Source organism: Sarcophilus harrisii, chromosome 4 (genome assembly GCF_902635505.1).
Source record: "Sarcophilus harrisii chromosome 4, mSarHar1.11, whole genome shotgun sequence".
Classification (NCBI taxonomy): Eukaryota; Metazoa; Chordata; class Mammalia; order Dasyuromorphia; family Dasyuridae; genus Sarcophilus; species Sarcophilus harrisii.
In genome coordinates, this window is record NC_045429.1 from 351,536,931 (window position 1) to 351,553,017 (window position 16,087).

The 16,087-nt window shown below is 34.5% G+C and overlaps 1 protein-coding gene across 2 annotated transcripts in view; it reads left to right on the forward strand.

Annotated features, from left to right (window-relative positions):
- MED13 (mediator complex subunit 13) overlaps positions 1-16,087 on the forward strand; it is a 91,632-nt gene that overhangs the window by 63,241 nt on the left and 12,304 nt on the right. The window contains exons 13-23 of one of the 2 annotated variants that reach the window (XM_031966518.1): positions 1,990-2,080; positions 2,196-2,410; positions 2,698-2,894; positions 3,427-4,343; positions 6,894-7,061; positions 7,285-7,508; positions 10,162-10,351; positions 11,249-11,702; positions 13,887-14,103; positions 15,352-15,543; positions 15,774-15,997. In XM_031966518.1, coding sequence (XP_031822378.1) covers positions 1,990-2,080; positions 2,196-2,410; positions 2,698-2,894; positions 3,427-4,343; positions 6,894-7,061; positions 7,285-7,508; positions 10,162-10,351; positions 11,249-11,702; positions 13,887-14,103; positions 15,352-15,543; positions 15,774-15,997 — 3,089 coding nt within the window. The remainder of the gene's footprint in view (positions 1-1,989; positions 2,081-2,195; positions 2,411-2,697; positions 2,895-3,426; positions 4,344-6,893; positions 7,062-7,284; positions 7,509-10,161; positions 10,352-11,248; positions 11,703-13,886; positions 14,104-15,351; positions 15,544-15,773; positions 15,998-16,087) is intronic. The other variant, XM_031966519.1, reaches the window with a different exon arrangement.

Consider the following 16,087-nt stretch of genomic DNA (forward strand, 5'->3'; position numbering starts at 1 on the left):
TATATTTTATTTTTTCCAAATACATGTAGTTTTCAACATTCATTTTTGTAAGACTTTGTGTTACCTGCCTCCTCCCCAAGAGAGCAAATAATCTGATATAGGTTAGTTAAACATGTGGGATTCTTTTAAACATATTTCCACATTTGTCATATTGTACAAGAAAATCAGACCCAAAAGGAAAAACCATGAGAAAGAAACAAACAGCAACAACAAAGGTGAAAATATAATGCTTCAATCGAAATTCAGTCCCTATAGTTCTCTCTCTGGATGCAGTCTATTAGAATTGCCTTCAGTCACTGCATTGTTGAAAAGAGCCAAGTCCTTCACAATTTATCACATAGTCTTGACACTGTGTACAATGTTCTCTTGGTTCTGCTCACTTCACTCAGCATCAATTCAAATAAGTCTTTCCATGCTTTTTTGAAATTGACCTACTTAAAATATTTCTTATGGAACAATAATATTCCATCACCTTCATATACTATAACTTATTCAGCAATTCCTTAATTGATGGGCATACATTCAATTTCCTCTTCCTTGCCACTGCAAAAGGGGCCAGAATTTCATTCTTTAAAAAGATGTTGTCTATTTTGGCACACACTTAGACTATGGATTTAGTTCTTAGCATTTCAGTTTAGGCTTATGTTAACATAATTTTAGAGTATGTGGGATATAAGCCCAGTAGAAACATTGCTAGATTGAAGGGTAGGTACAGTTTGATAACTTTTTGAGCATAGTTCCAAATTGCTCTCCAGAATGGCTGGATGTATTCACAATTCCACCAACAATGTATCAGTGTCCCTGTTTTCCCACATCCCCTCCAACATTCCGCGTTATCTTTCCCTGTCATCTTAGCCACTCTGACATATGTGTAATGCTATCTCACAGTTATCTTTAATTTGCATTTCTCTTATCAACAATGATTTGGAACACCTTTTCATATGACTAGAAATAGTTTCAGTTTCTTAATCTGAAAATTGTCTGTTCCTATCCTTTAACCATTTATCAATTGGAAAATGGCTTGATTTCTTATAAATTAGAGCCAGTTCTCTATATATTTTGGAGATGAGGCCTTTATCAGAACCTTTAGCTGTAAAAATGTTTTCCTCATTTATTGCTTCCCTTCTAATCCTGTCCTCATTAGTTTGATTTGTACAAAAGCTTTTTAACTTAATATAATCAAAATTTTCTATTTTGTGATCAATAATGATCTCTAGTTCTTCTTTGGTCACAAATTCCTTCCTCTTCCACAGGTCTGAGAGGTAAACGATCCTATGTTCTTCTAATTTATTTATAATCTCATTCTTTATGTCTAGATCATGAACCCATTTTGATCTTATCTTGACCACCCTCTCTTTCAAGACTATATATTATTTTCTTTCCAATTTCTCAATGCTCCAAGATTGTATTGCTAATTTGCTCTTTGCTTTCCTACCTCCATGTATTTGCTTGTACTAAACCTTAGTAGAACCCATACTTCTTAAATTCCTACCAATCCTATAAAAGCTTAATTCAAATTTTATTTCACCATGAGGTATTACTTCCTCTGATGAAAGCCTTCTTCCTCATACCTCATAAAAATAGTCTTTTGCTTTGTAATTCTCTGGTGCAGTGGACATATAAATTGTTTTTTTGTTTTGTTTTGTTTTGCTGAGGCAACTGGGGTTAAGTGATTTGCCCAGGGTCACACAACTAGAAAGTGTTAAATGTCTGAGGCCAAATTTGAACTCAGGTCCTTCTGACTTCAGGGCTGGTGCTATATCCACTGCACCACCTACCTGACCCATGTATAGCCATGTAATTTTATAGTGTATTATAATTTGTTTGTGTCAGTCTCATCCTGCTATATGAAAACAGATTCCATCTTATCTAAAGTTGTATCTTCACTGTCAAATGTTTAACAAATAAATTATCAGTCTGAATTATTGCTGAACTGAAATCACATTGAATAAAACTTTCATGTAAATTTCTGTTGTGTGTTTTTGATAGCCTGGCTCTAAAAAAACACTGAATGGCTCAGATGAAAAATCTAATTGCAAGGAGTCAAAGGCAGGGAATTTGGATCCACTATCATGCATAAGTAAGTTTCCTAAATAATTTGTTGCATTTTTAAATACATGAATTCTCAACTTAGTCACTTTTCATTTTAAGCATTCTCTTGATATTTATTTTATCAACATGTGTGTTTCTTATAGGCACTGCAGATCTTCATAAGATGTATCCAACACCTCCATCATTGGAACAGCATATCATGGGATTTTCCCCAATGAATATGAACAACAAAGAATATGGTAGTATAGATACTACGCCTGGAGGAACTATCCTGGATGGGAATAGTTCCAGTATAGGAGCCCAATTCAAAATTGAGGTTGATGAGGGATTCTGTAGTCCCAAACCTTCTGAAATTAAGGTAAATTTGTAAATGATTTTATGCAGGAGTAATTTTCATAAATCCAAGTAGTATTGTAGAATACTAAGTTATGGCACTTACTGTACTTTTTTCCTCTCAAATTTATTGTTAATTGAATTATTATGGTAGAATTTCTTTGTTAGAAAATGACTGGATTGAAGTTGGTAAACTATTTGTGATTTTTTTTTCTTTAATTTAAAAAACATTTAAATTACCACTCAAATTTTACTAAGTATTTAACTCCCTCTTTGAGGTTCAAAAATTAACTTTGAATTTTTATCTTATAGGATTTTTCATATGTCTATAAACTGGAAAATTGTCAAGCTCTGGTGGGATGTTCCATGTTTGCACCTCTAAAAACACTCCCCAGCCAGTGTTTGCCTCCTATTAAGCTTCCAGAAGAGTGCATTTATCGGCAAAGTTGGACTGTTGGAAAATTAGAGTTGCTTCCTCCAGGGCCCACCATGCCTTTCATCAAAGAGGGGTATGATTTATATCCAAATGTATAAAACTGAATTTTGAGGAAAATACTTTTATTAAATGGCTTTTTAAAAAGACTTTAACCCCTCCCAAATCTTTCAGGTTTTTAAACTTCTATTTGTAGTAGCAAAAATTGTTAATACAATAAAACATTGAAAAAACTTGTGAGTAAATTGTATGACATTATGCATTCATTTCTTCCAAAACATCTTTTTTTTTCATAGCATGACTAAACTAATGGCATATTTTGATTCACTGCCTCATATCTTTTTTTGGGGATGAAAGTCTCTAATTGTTTGTTTGTTTTTTAATAGTGTAGTCCTATTATATCTGTACAAGTTTCATATATTTTGAGACATTTGTAGGTGTTTTGATTGTGGTTGTATGTGAGGCAGCTGGATAGTGCAATTCTTGAGTTCAAATCATGCCTTAGACACTTATTAGCTGTCTGACTTTAGGAATGTCATATTTTGTGATTCTAATTTCAATTTTTCTCTTTTTTTTTTTATGAATTAATCCTTTGGAAAATGTTATAGTGATGGAAGTGCTATTGATCAAGAATATGGCCCTGCTTATACTCCTCAAACTCATACTCCTTTTGGAATGCCCCCAAGTAGTGCACCTCCTAGTAATAGTGGAGCAGGGATTCTTCCTTCTCCTTCCACCCCTAGATTTCCAACTCCACGAACACCAAGGACACCTCGGACACCTCGTGGAGCTGGTGGGCCTGCCAGTGCTCAAGGTTCAGTCAAATATGAGAATTCAGATTTGTATTCACCAGCTTCCACCCCATCAACGTGCAGACCCCTAAATTCTGTTGAGCCTGCAACTGTTCCATCTATCCCTGAAGCACATAGTCTTTATGTAAACCTCATTCTTTCAGAGTCAGTAATGAATTTATACAAAGACTGTAATTTTGACAGTTGCTGTATCTGTGTGTGCAACATGAACATCAAAGGTGCTGATGTTGGAGTTTACATTCCAGATCCAACACAGGAAGCACAGTATAGGTGTACCTGTGGCTTCAGTGCTGTCATGAACAGAAAATTTGGAAACAGCTCTGGATTGTTTCTTGAAGATGAATTAGATATCATAGGACGTAATACTGAATGTGGTAAAGAAGCAGAGAAACGTTTTGAAGCTCTCAGGGCTACCTCTGTTGAACATGTCAGTGGAGGACTGAAAGAAACTGAAAAATTGCCTGATGAGTTAATATTATTGCTACAAGATCAGTGCACTAATTTATTTTCACCATTTGGAGCAGCAGACCAAGATCCTATTCCCAAAATTGGTGTAATTAGCAACTCGGTACGTGTTGAAGAACGGGATTGTTGCAATGACTGCTATCTTGCATTAGAACATGGACGTCAGTTCATGGATAATATGTCAGGAGGAAAAGTTGATGAAACCCTCGTGAAAACTACATGTTTACATCCCTGGGCCAAAAGAAATGGTAAGTGTGCTAATGATGTTTTTGGATTTGGGTTGTTGTTGTTGTTGTTGTTGTTTTAACCTTTTGTCCTTCATATATTTGTTTGTTGTTCTTATTATTTGCTCAGAAATGTAAATTTCCTATTAGCTTATACATCTCTCTAAATGAGAGATTATGATGGGCAATCTGAAAATTTTCAAGGAGATTCAGACTGGCTTTTATTATTAGATACCTGTAGTACCTAATACTAATAACAATATAATACCTAATTATATGACATATATGATTAGGTATTATAATATAAATTAATAATATATAACATGTAATATATAATAAAAGTATAGTACCTAATAGGACTGGGGAGGATGGTGTTGCCTTCTATAGTAATAGGGAAAGTAGGGGGGAAAATAATGATAATTTTTGGATGTGTTGAATTTTCCTACTGGATTTCTAGTTTGAGGTTTCTGAAAGGAAGTTGAAGATTTGAGACTAAGATCATCAGAGAGATTAGAGCTGCATAGATAAATTTGAGAAAACACCAGCATAAAGATGAGAATGAAATATATAGGAACTGATGAGATCACAGATTAAAAGCAGAAGAGAGACACATACACATGCACACACACATGCCCCCTAGAATAGAGTCTTGTGATTTATCCCCAAAGTAGTTGGTGTGACCTAATGAGTTTCCAGCAAAGGAGACTGAAAAGCGGAAGAGCCTTTAACTGGAGATATAACTTATTAAACTCATAAAAACTGATGTGGTAACTGAGAGGAAATGGACTCTCAGGACAGAACTTTTGGCTATATCTACAAATAGGGATCTTCCTATGTATGCATCCTGTAAAAGAAACTGAGAAGGAGCAATCAAGACATGCAAAAGGAGAACCAAGAAAAAGTTGTGTCATCAGTACTTAGTATGGAGAGAATTTCTAAAACAAGAAGATGGTCAGCAGCTTTACAATAATCGTAAGGATTGAGGGTGGGAAGAGGAATTTGATTCCACAATTAAGACATCATTGATTCAACAATTTAAGACATCATTAATAACTTTGGAAGAAAGCATTTTTTCATTTGAACCATCGCTTACTGTTAAAGTAGATCTCAGGAATCACCTGCAAGAAAGTCGATTAAGAGCTAGCATTTACAAAAGAAAAAAAAAATGTGGACCTTGAATTGTTTTTAATCCCAAGTTCGTTTAGTTTTGCTAATTTATTGATGATTAAAACTGGATATCAGTTAAGAAGAAACTGTTAAACACTTTATTTTGAATTGTTTTGAAGCTGTATGTTTTAGTTACAATAATTTGCATTTTCGTTGGAATAGAGGTGCTGACTTAGCATAGAAACTTTATGACTTCCTGGAGGTCCCTGACACATGCCAACTCTAAGTGGACTAAATCAATTACCCTCCCAGTGTTCTAGGCAACTCTAAAAATCATAAATTGCAGAAAAGGTGCTGAACTGTTTTGACAGAAGAAATTTCTCTGAGTGGCATTCCCTGCACCAAAGAAACTTCAGATCTGGGCCCTATTCTCCCTGCTATACCTTCCCCACATTCCCCTCCCCCCCAAAAAGATAACATAAAATCAAAACAGAAGTAATACTGGAATTCACTGAGATGGGGAATTCTTTTATGAATCAAATCATAAAAAAATAGTTATTTTGTATTCTTATTGTAAAATATTGACTTAATAACATAAATAGGAAGTGATAGACTTTTGGATGGGAGGTCCTGAAGGATTTTGTTATTAACAAATTTAAGTCAGAGTGTAAATGATACTGTTTTGAATGAAGGGATATTAAACTATTTGAGTGAAGGTGGTATCAAGCCAAAATTGGAAGGCAACTGAGTTACTTAGGGGAGAAAAAGAGTACAAGAGTAAAATCAATCGTGTTTGGGTAGGAGTGAAAAGGAACTAAAAATAAATATCTTTTCCTAATAATAGCTGACATAAAACTATAAAATTTACAAAGCAAACCTTCTCATTTGAATATAAATAGCTCTGGAAGATAGATTTTAAAAATAGTACCATTGCCAGTTTTGCAGATGGGGAAACTGAGACTCAGAGGAATTTAGGAGTTGTGACTTTCTCTTAAGTATGTAATTTGAGTGGTATGATTCAAGATCATGTCCTTCCTCACTCCAAGTTAGCAACCTTTCATTCTTAATGCATAGCATTAAAGGAATGAAATATTTATGAAGTCACAAAAAGAAAAAGAAGCAGGCACATAAATAATTATAGATTAATCAGTAACTAAATAATTAAATTTTGATTTGAACATTAGTATTTTGAACAGGTATATGAGATCATATAAAATGGACATTTTTAAAGAATACTTGTACATTTCAGTTTTATCAAGTATCAGAATTAGAGGAGTTGCTATTTTTGTTGTAGAATACTGGAAGAATTGTCTGTCAAATTTTTCCATATAGTTCTGTACAGAAGCAAGTTCTTTATAAGTAGAAATTTAAATATATAGTGAATGATTCTGCTGGATTTAACAAATTCATATTTTGTTGAAGTCATAGAGCTGAGATAACAATTCTTATTTTTTTGTATCCTCATAGCTGTAGATGTAAGCATGCAGTGTTCACAGGACATCCTTCGAATGCTTCTGTCCCTTCAGCCAGTACTTCAGGATGCCATTCAGAAAAAAAGAACAGTGAGATCTTGGGGAGTCCAAGGTCCTCTTACTTGGCAACAGTTTCATAAAATGGCTGGCCGAGGCTCCTATGGTAAATAGCATGTATGGAATTATTGATTGGTTAAGTGTCCTTAAATTACTGTGGTGCTTTTATTTCAATTGTTAATAAATTAATTTTCTAAAATCTGTAGTGGTCCCAAGTAAGTAACATTTTAATTCTCAGTTTTGGATATTGCTTCATATTAATCTAAGGAATCAATTTCTTCTACTTCTGCATGTGTTCTTAATGTTGGGTTTTGTTTTATTTTTTTAAGGAACTGATGAGTCCCCAGAACCACTGCCAATTCCCACATTTTTGGTGGGATATGATTATGATTTTCTGGTGCTCTCTCCATTTGCCTTGCCTTATTGGGAGAGGCTGATGCTAGAACCTTATGGATCTCAAAGAGATATAGCTTATGTTGTACTATGTCCAGAGAATGAAGCCCTTTTGAATGGAGCAAAAACCTTTTTTCGAGATCTTACTGCAATATATGAGGTATGTGTTCAAAGTGAGAGGTATGAAATTTAAAAATATATGGTACCTTATATCTTTGTACTGCTATCTAAACCTAACCTACCAGGCAGGTGGTTCAATTAAGATTTGGTGCTATTGCTGGCAAATAAAAAAGTGGGTTTTCACATTTGTCACATGGGTCTTAACATACTTTGTCATCTAGACTTGCTAACCTCCCTGCCATTTTGTGCACATGGCACTACATGTCCCACCTTCACATCTTTGCATCTTGTTTTATTTAATATTTAGCTAAATGAATTCCCTTCTTTTGTAACTCTCCTTCCATTTCCTCCAACCCTCTTGCTAGTGCCCTCCCTACTAAAACTATTGCATATATCCCTTATGTTAATTTTGTTTATAGTATCTATATACTTACATTGCATGTTCTCTCTCCATTTAGACTGTATATTCTTTGAAGGAAAGAACTTGTTTCACCATTATCATTCCATTACTATTCATAGTATCTGATACTGTGCTTATCTGATTTCATACACTTATACATTTCAACCAAGCTGGCCTTCTTGCTGTTACTTGGACTTGACATTGTCTCTTGCTTCTTAATAGCATTTAACTTTAAGTTCATATTTTATGTCCTTGTGGGAAGACTTTCATGCACCTTCTGGTTATTAATATTCTCACTTTCAGGCCATCTTATATTAATTAATCTGTGTAAATGTTGTATCCCATGGTAGAAATTCCTCAAAATCAAGGAGTGTTATTCATTTGCCTTTATGCTCCTGATATCAGTGACAGTGCTTTTTCTACTTTTTTTGTTTTGACTTTTTGCTCTAGAACTATAATCATATATTAGTGTAGAATTGTTCTACTAAAGCACAATGACAACTCATTTGTACTTTATAGTCTTAGGTAAACAATGTAACCTGAGTGTATTCTCCAAGTTCAAAATTCTAGAATTAAGTCAGAGGCCAAAGGACTTGTAGTCTGCTCCTCAAGTCACTATTCCATTCCACTTTTACCCAAGATATGGTTAATAAATCTTTAAATTGAAAGAAAAACTGATCCATTGCACTCAGATTTGATCAGCTAACCATCAGATATTTCATAGTTCCCAGAAAGTCTCCAGGAAGAATAGAAAAGGTTTAATATGACCTGCTATCATAAAAGCTTATAGCATATATTATATATAAAGAATAGTATATTTTTAACTGACAAATTGGCCTTATGTTTATATTTGAGAAAGGGGTGAGGAGGATACATGAGAAATTATTATGCCAATTTTCATCTTGGTTCTGGCCCTGGCTGCTCAGTTTTCTAATTTGTAAAATGATATGTTTTGATCCTAAAGTTGGAATTCTTTGTTTTTCTTGACTTGCCTCTTTACCAATTAATTCAAGTATGCATCTCATCGTTTGTTTAAATAAATTAAAGTTGGGAGATGGGCAGGGGATTGTTTTGTGTATATACATACAGACACACACACACAGAGTACTAAAGGTTGTACACAGACACATACACACAATATTAAGGGTTGCGTTTTTTCATTTTAGTATATTTTTATTTACCTTAAGTATATGAAAAATATACTTAATATAAAAATATTACATATTATATATTTAAATATATATTAAAATCATATAAAATATACTTAAAATAAATATTTTTAAAAAGTTTTAAGAGTATAGGCAAGATCTTCCAATTGATTGTAAATTTCAAACATGTACACATAATGACAAATTATATAGAGAGTAAAAATTTCATTTATTTCAGTATAGATTTTTGTTCTTGCTACTATTTTGACATTTTAAGATAATTTTAGAGAAGGGGCTTGATATCCGATTTCATCTGTGTAGAAAATTCTCTGTAAAAATTTCTTTACTTTGGATCAGTACCTCTCTTGCCATTTAGTTTTAGTTACCTTAAGTACAGGGAAGTGAAATGATTTGCCCATTGTCATACAGCTAGTGTATATCAGAGAGAAGACATAAAAAGAAGTCTTCCTGACTTCAAGGTCAGCACCTTTATCTACTGTGTATCACATCGCCTCTCATATTAAGGCTCTATATGCTCATTTTAAATGTCTAGTTGTTGGTTTTTTTAAATTGCAATCTATATCTGTATTTTGCAGTTTATTGTTTTCAAGTAATAGAGTATTGTTAGGGCAGCTAAATGGCTGAGTGGAGAGACTGGGTCTGCTACTGGGTCTGCAATCAAGAAGCCTCATTTTTTGAATTCAAATCTGGCTTCAGACACTACTAGCTGAGTGATCCTGGACCAGTAGCTTAATTCTGTTTGCCTCAGTTTCCTTGTCTGTAAAATGAGCTGGAGAAGAAAATGATGAACCATGCCAGTATGTTTGCCAAATAATTCCTAAATGGGGTCACGAAAAATCAGACATAACTGAAATGATTGAACAACTCATAGTATTGATGTAATTGGTTCCTTGTTATTTAATTTTAATTAGTAATGTGTGGTACTTTAATTCTGAGTGAGAGAAAATATGAATGAATCTAAAATTTTAGCATGTCATTTGTTACTAATCTTCTTGCTCAAATGCTCTGGCTTCTCTTCAAAGGGGGCTAAAGAGTTAACTTTGCCTTATTTTTAACAGATGCTTTCGTAAAATTTGTATCTTTATTATGATGAATTCATTAGTCTTATTGTTTTCTTTGTGTAGTCCTGTCGATTAGGACAACATAGACCCATTTCACGATTATTGGCCGATGGGATCATGAGAGTTGGATCTACTGCTTCAAAGAAACTTTCAGAAAAGTTGGTAACTGAATGGTTTTCTCAGGCAGCTGATGGCAACAATGAAGCATTTTCTAAACTCAAGCTGTATGCACAAGTCTGCAGATACGACCTGGGTACTGAATTTATATTACTGCAGGGGATGGTGGAAAGGGAATTATTTGGGAATTACAAATATGTGACATGCATTCTTTGATTATTGGGCCTGAAAAACATGAAGGATTTTTACTTATAATTCAAGGTTAGTAACTTTTTTAAAGATGGCATGTTTACCTGAAAAATATCCAAAAGAGTTTAAAATTGAAACTGAAAGGACTTCATTAAAGGTGCTTTCATTTATGTTTATATCAGTGACCTTAAGTAGCCTTATAGCAAGGCTAGAATTAGTCATGTTACTCATTTTGTTTTTTAATATTTTATTTAATATTTAATAACATTTGATTACTTGGCAAGCAAAAAATTAATGTGTATCTCATACCATATTTCCCCTAATGTTTGAGATCATATTTTTAGAACCTGGGGGTATTTAGAAACCTTTATGTGCAAGGTCAGGCAACTAATATCGACACAATTTAAACTTGGATCTTCCTGATTCCTCTTCAGTACTTTATGCTCTTTGCCTCCTAGCTTCCTCAAGAAAACTATAGAAATATACTACATTTTAAGAATTTTACATAGGGGAGTTCATTTGTCTTATTCACCCATTAATGACTTCAGAATAATAATAACTTCAGTGAAGTGATGTTTACACAGTGTTAAATATATAACATAATCTTCATCTTTTAAATTGATAGCCCTCCTTGGAAGAAAAAAGGAAAGTTACTTATTTTTTTTAAACTTCTGTATTTGTGATAAATGCCAGTTTTAAGTCTTTACAGTTTTTATTATGTTCTTACATATTATAGATGCTTAATATTTATTACAAAAAAAAATTAGGATTTTTTGCTAACATGTTAAATGGAGACCAAAAGAAAATTAAGAATTAAATATACTATGTGTTCTGTTGCCTTTAGGTCCTTATCTTGCTTCCCAGCCATTGGATAGCTCTTTACTTACCCAGCCAAATTTGGTTGTCCCCACAAGTCAGTCTCTCACTACTCCACCTCAGCTGTCAAATACTGGGAATTCAAACACTCCATCTGCCACCCCAGCAACCACAACTAGCAGCACTATGACTATGACTTCATGTAGCTCTTCTGCAGTCACCACAACTAATTCTACTTTGACTACAACTTCCTCCTCTTCCTCCTCCACCAACATAAACAGTGGAATGTCAGCCAATAAACAGACTTCATTTCCACCTTTTGGAAGCATGAACAGTGCTGCTGCTGGATCTATGTCTACCCAAACAGCTACTGTTCAGAATGCCCAGTTAGGGGGACAACAGCCCCCAAATCTACAGACTGCTGGAGTTTCTGCAGAAGCATCATCTGGTCCAACTCAGCTACATCCAGAAGTGTCTGAAAGGTAAAAACCCATGTTTAAAATAAATCTTAGACTTTATTTTTGCTTTGCCCTTGGGAATTTAATTTTAATGAAAATTTAACCTCTAATAGTTAACACACACCATGATGACCGCATATTTTAAAATCAGCCAGAGTCAGAAATTCAAGTTAAGGGAAAATCTTCAATCTTTATTCTCAGTAGAGGTGAAGAAGGATCAGAGGTGAAGGGGGTTTCATGATTGCAATGTGTGCAGCTGCAACAGGAAGCCAGCCAGCAGTCTCTCCCCGCCTCTCTTCCTGCCCCTCTGCCTCCACTCACCAAAATCGTCATTTCCTATACAACACATCAGGATTTGCACAGAGTGGGCAGGAGCCATTCTTTCTCCAAACATATATATTAATATAGTATGGTCCAATTACTATTTAGCCTCACGTGCTTGAGACTTGAGTGCATCAACTTGAGCTTCAGCCCATTACAACACACAACACTTAAAAATTTGAGGAGGGGGTTGTGTACTTCCTTATCTCATTTTATTTTTTAGGAACTGAGTTCTTTGCATCATAATTTACCATATAGTTAGAACTCTGCATTTATATGTGATTCCATTTAATCTCATTTTCTCAGTGAAATTGCCTACTCTGTCATACTCACTCTCACTGAATTTTGTTTGTTTATTTACCACATACAACACCCTTGATCGTTTTTCTTTTAATGAAATTTTGTTTTTCAAGCCCATAAAATGAGTTTTCAGCCTTCTTCTTTGTAAAACTTTGTATTTTGTTTTGTGTTTCAAATTTTCTCTGTACCTCTTTCTCCTTCCCCAAGAGAGCAAGCTTTTTTTTTAAGTTAAACATATTTCCATATTTGTCATGCTGTTCAAGAATAAACAGATTAAAAGAGGGGAAAAAAATCACGAGCATGGGGGGAAAAACAAATAAACGACACTCATTTCACTCAGCATAAATTCATGTAAGCTTTTTAACTGTAATCAGAGTTTTCAGCTTCCAAATTTACTGATAATCTCTTAATTGTTCAGTCTAATGTCCCTTTTTCCAATCTTCCTCCTTTTTGATCTTTCTGCAGCCTTTGGCAGTATTAGCCACTTTCTTTTTTTCTAGGATTTTGTGTCCTACTCTCTACTGGTTCTCTTCCTACTTCTCTTGATTCTAGATCTGTTCATATCCATTAACTTTGGGAGTTCCTCAAGATTCTACCTTAGATTCTTCTAGTATCTCTGGCTGCCTTTTATTTTTTAGAACTCTTAAATTCAATATATGCACAAGCAAACGCACTATCTTTTCTTCCAAAACCTCCTTTTTCCAATTTTGAGGACACCACTATCCTCCTAGTCACCTCAGGCTGCCAACTTGAGTGTTATTTTGAATTCTTCTTTTTATGTCTTCTCTCTCCATTCATCCTGGTATGTCTTCTTCCTCCTCCCCCCATTTCCAATTTGTAGCCAAGTCCTTCGATTCTCCTTTTGTGATAAATCTTTTATGTTCCCCCTTCTGTCTACCACCTGGTACAAGAACTTGTCATCTCGGGCCTGGATTATTTCAGTAGATTCCTAGTCAGTCTTCCTGTCACAAATTTCTTCCCACTTTAGTCCATCCTTCATTTAGCTGCCATAGTGATCTTCCTAAAGCACAGGTTTTACTAGATTATTCTCCTACTTAGTAAACTTCAGTGGTTTCCTGTCACCTTGAGAATTAACTATCAGTTCTTCGATTTGACATTGAAAGCTATGATGAAGATAGCTTTCCTCCTCCCTTTCTAATCTTATATCCACATACTCTGCAGTCTAATGACACTAGCTTCCTTAATGTTCCTCAAATGAGGTATTCCATCCCCAGACTTTTGGTATTTTTTCAGGCTGTCCTCCATACTTAGAATGTTCTTCCTCATCTCCACCTCTTAGTGTCCTTTAAGTTCCTGTAAAATTTTAGCTTCTAAAAGGAAGCATTTTCTGATCCTCCTTAATGGTAGTTAATTTATACTCTTTCCCCCTCTCCCCATTGAGATTATCTCTAATTTATCCTGTATATAGCATATTTATATATAGCTGTTTGCATGTTGTCTGTTGTTATACTATTCTTTGACTATTTTTGCCTCCCCATAACTTAGCCATATCTGGCATAATGTTAAGTGCTTAATAAATACTTATTGACTATTTGCTGACAGTTAAATTTTCTTTTTAAATTCTAGCACTATGGATCGTGATAAGGTGGGAATTCCAACAGATGGTGATTCACATGCAATCACTTATCCACCTGCAATTGTTGTTTACATAATTGATCCTTTTACATATGAAAATAAAGATGAGAGCTCTAATTCTAATGTATGGACCTTGGGTCTACTTAGATGCTTCTTGGAAATGGTCCAAACTCTTCCACCAAATCTCAAGAGTACTGTTTCTGTACAGGTAAGAGTGATGCATCCTAAATCATTTACAATGTGTGAAAAAGCTTGTTATTTGGGCAAAATTGAGTTTTAACAGCTTTTCTGGATTTAAATAAGTTTTTTTAAAATGTCTGTTTAGCAACTTATTGATTATGTGGGGGAGGGGACAGGAAGAGAGAGGGAGAAAGAATATGTGTGTGAGATAATCATAATGTAGGAGAGTATATTTGTGTATCTTACTATTTTCCATCTGATATTTTCTGGACAAAGAAATAAACATGACAATTTGACTAGGTTTCAAAAATGTTTCATTTACCTTGTTCACTTGTTACATTCCCCATCATAAGCAAGGACAATTATTATATGAAAGTAATTGAGATCTATGGTGGTGCTAAAGGGTGGGGGTGAGGGGTGACAAAGGGGGAAAATATTTGACTTCTCTGTCATACCTAACAGGGTTTGCACAGATTTAAAGGAGATTTTGACACGTCTTTGTTGTCTGTTACAGACTATACCAGAAGTAGCTAAAGGTTGGGGTGAGCTAATACTACTAAATTGTTGGAATTTTTTCACTCGGAACCTATCTCTTTTTAAGCTTTTAGGTAGTTCTTAAACTCAGACCTTTTGATTTTTGTCCAGGTTTACTGTTTTTCAAAATCTAATTAACTAGATAAAAAAATATTAGGAAGCTTCATTTTTTTTTTATAGCTGTACTTTATAGCCACATTTCCCAATTTGGGTTCCATGGAATTCTGGTTTTGCACATGTGAATGTGAAAAAGGTTCCATGAGAAAATCAATGCTAGCTCCAAATGGTCACTGACATCTTCAATGTGTAGCCTTGTTCCTGAGACCGGTTGGAGCCAGGGGGAGGACAGAACAATTTGTTGTACCTGGAATAGGGGAAGAAGTAGAGGAACCTGAGAGTGGTGAGCACTCATGGTGGTGGGGCATCACCACTCCTTCCTTCATTGTGACAAACCTTAGAATTTTCTTTCACCTGCATTGTGATTTTTTTCTCTCCACATTCCTTTGTCTTCCCTCAGCAATTACCATCATTTATGGGTTTCATCAATATATTTCAAGACTAAGAGTGTTCTGTGGCCAAGTAGTTTGGGAAACACTGCCCTTATCATTTGCTTTGATTCTATATCAGTAATTGAGTTCAACATTCTGCCAGAATATTAGTTGCATATGTTTGACTTAGAACATAATTTGATCTCTGGATTACAAATTCCGCATTTGTAATATTATTTGTCTGCAATTTCTAGATTGTCCCATGTCAATACCTGCTACAACCTGTGAAACATGAAGATAGACAGATCTATACGCAACATTTAAAATCTTTGGCTTTTTCGGTCTTTACCCAGTGTCGGAGACCACTTCCAACATCAACCAATGTAAAAACGTTAACTGGCTTTGGGCCAGGTTTAGCAATGGAAACTGCCCTTAAAAGTCCTGATGTAAGTATTTTTCTTGAACAAACAAATTCTTAAATGTTTGTAGGCTTAATTTTGTCTTTGCTTAAGTACAATAGAAATTCTTTACCTTTTACCATTTTCATTTCCTGATTATTTGTGGGTTGTGTTTTTTTTGTATTGTTGTTGTTGTTTTTTAAATAGGGTTTCAGATTGTCATCATTAAAATTATTCCTTATGATGGCATTTTAGTACCTCAATTTCCTGTTTTACAGAGACCAGAGTGTATTCGGCTTTATACTCCTCCTTTTATTCTGGCCCCTGTGAAGGACAAACAGACAGAACTAGGAGAAACATTTGGAGAAGCTGGACAGAAATACAATGTACTTTTTGTGGGCTACTGTTTATCTCATGATCAAAGGTGGCTTCTTGCATCATGCACAGATCTATATGGAGAATTATTAGAAACTTGCATCATTAATATTGATGTTCCAAACAGGTAATAAAATTTCACTAAGTGTGGGTATTTGTGAACTTTAATTTTAAAGAAGGGAATATAATAGTCCTTAAATATTCTCATCACATTACT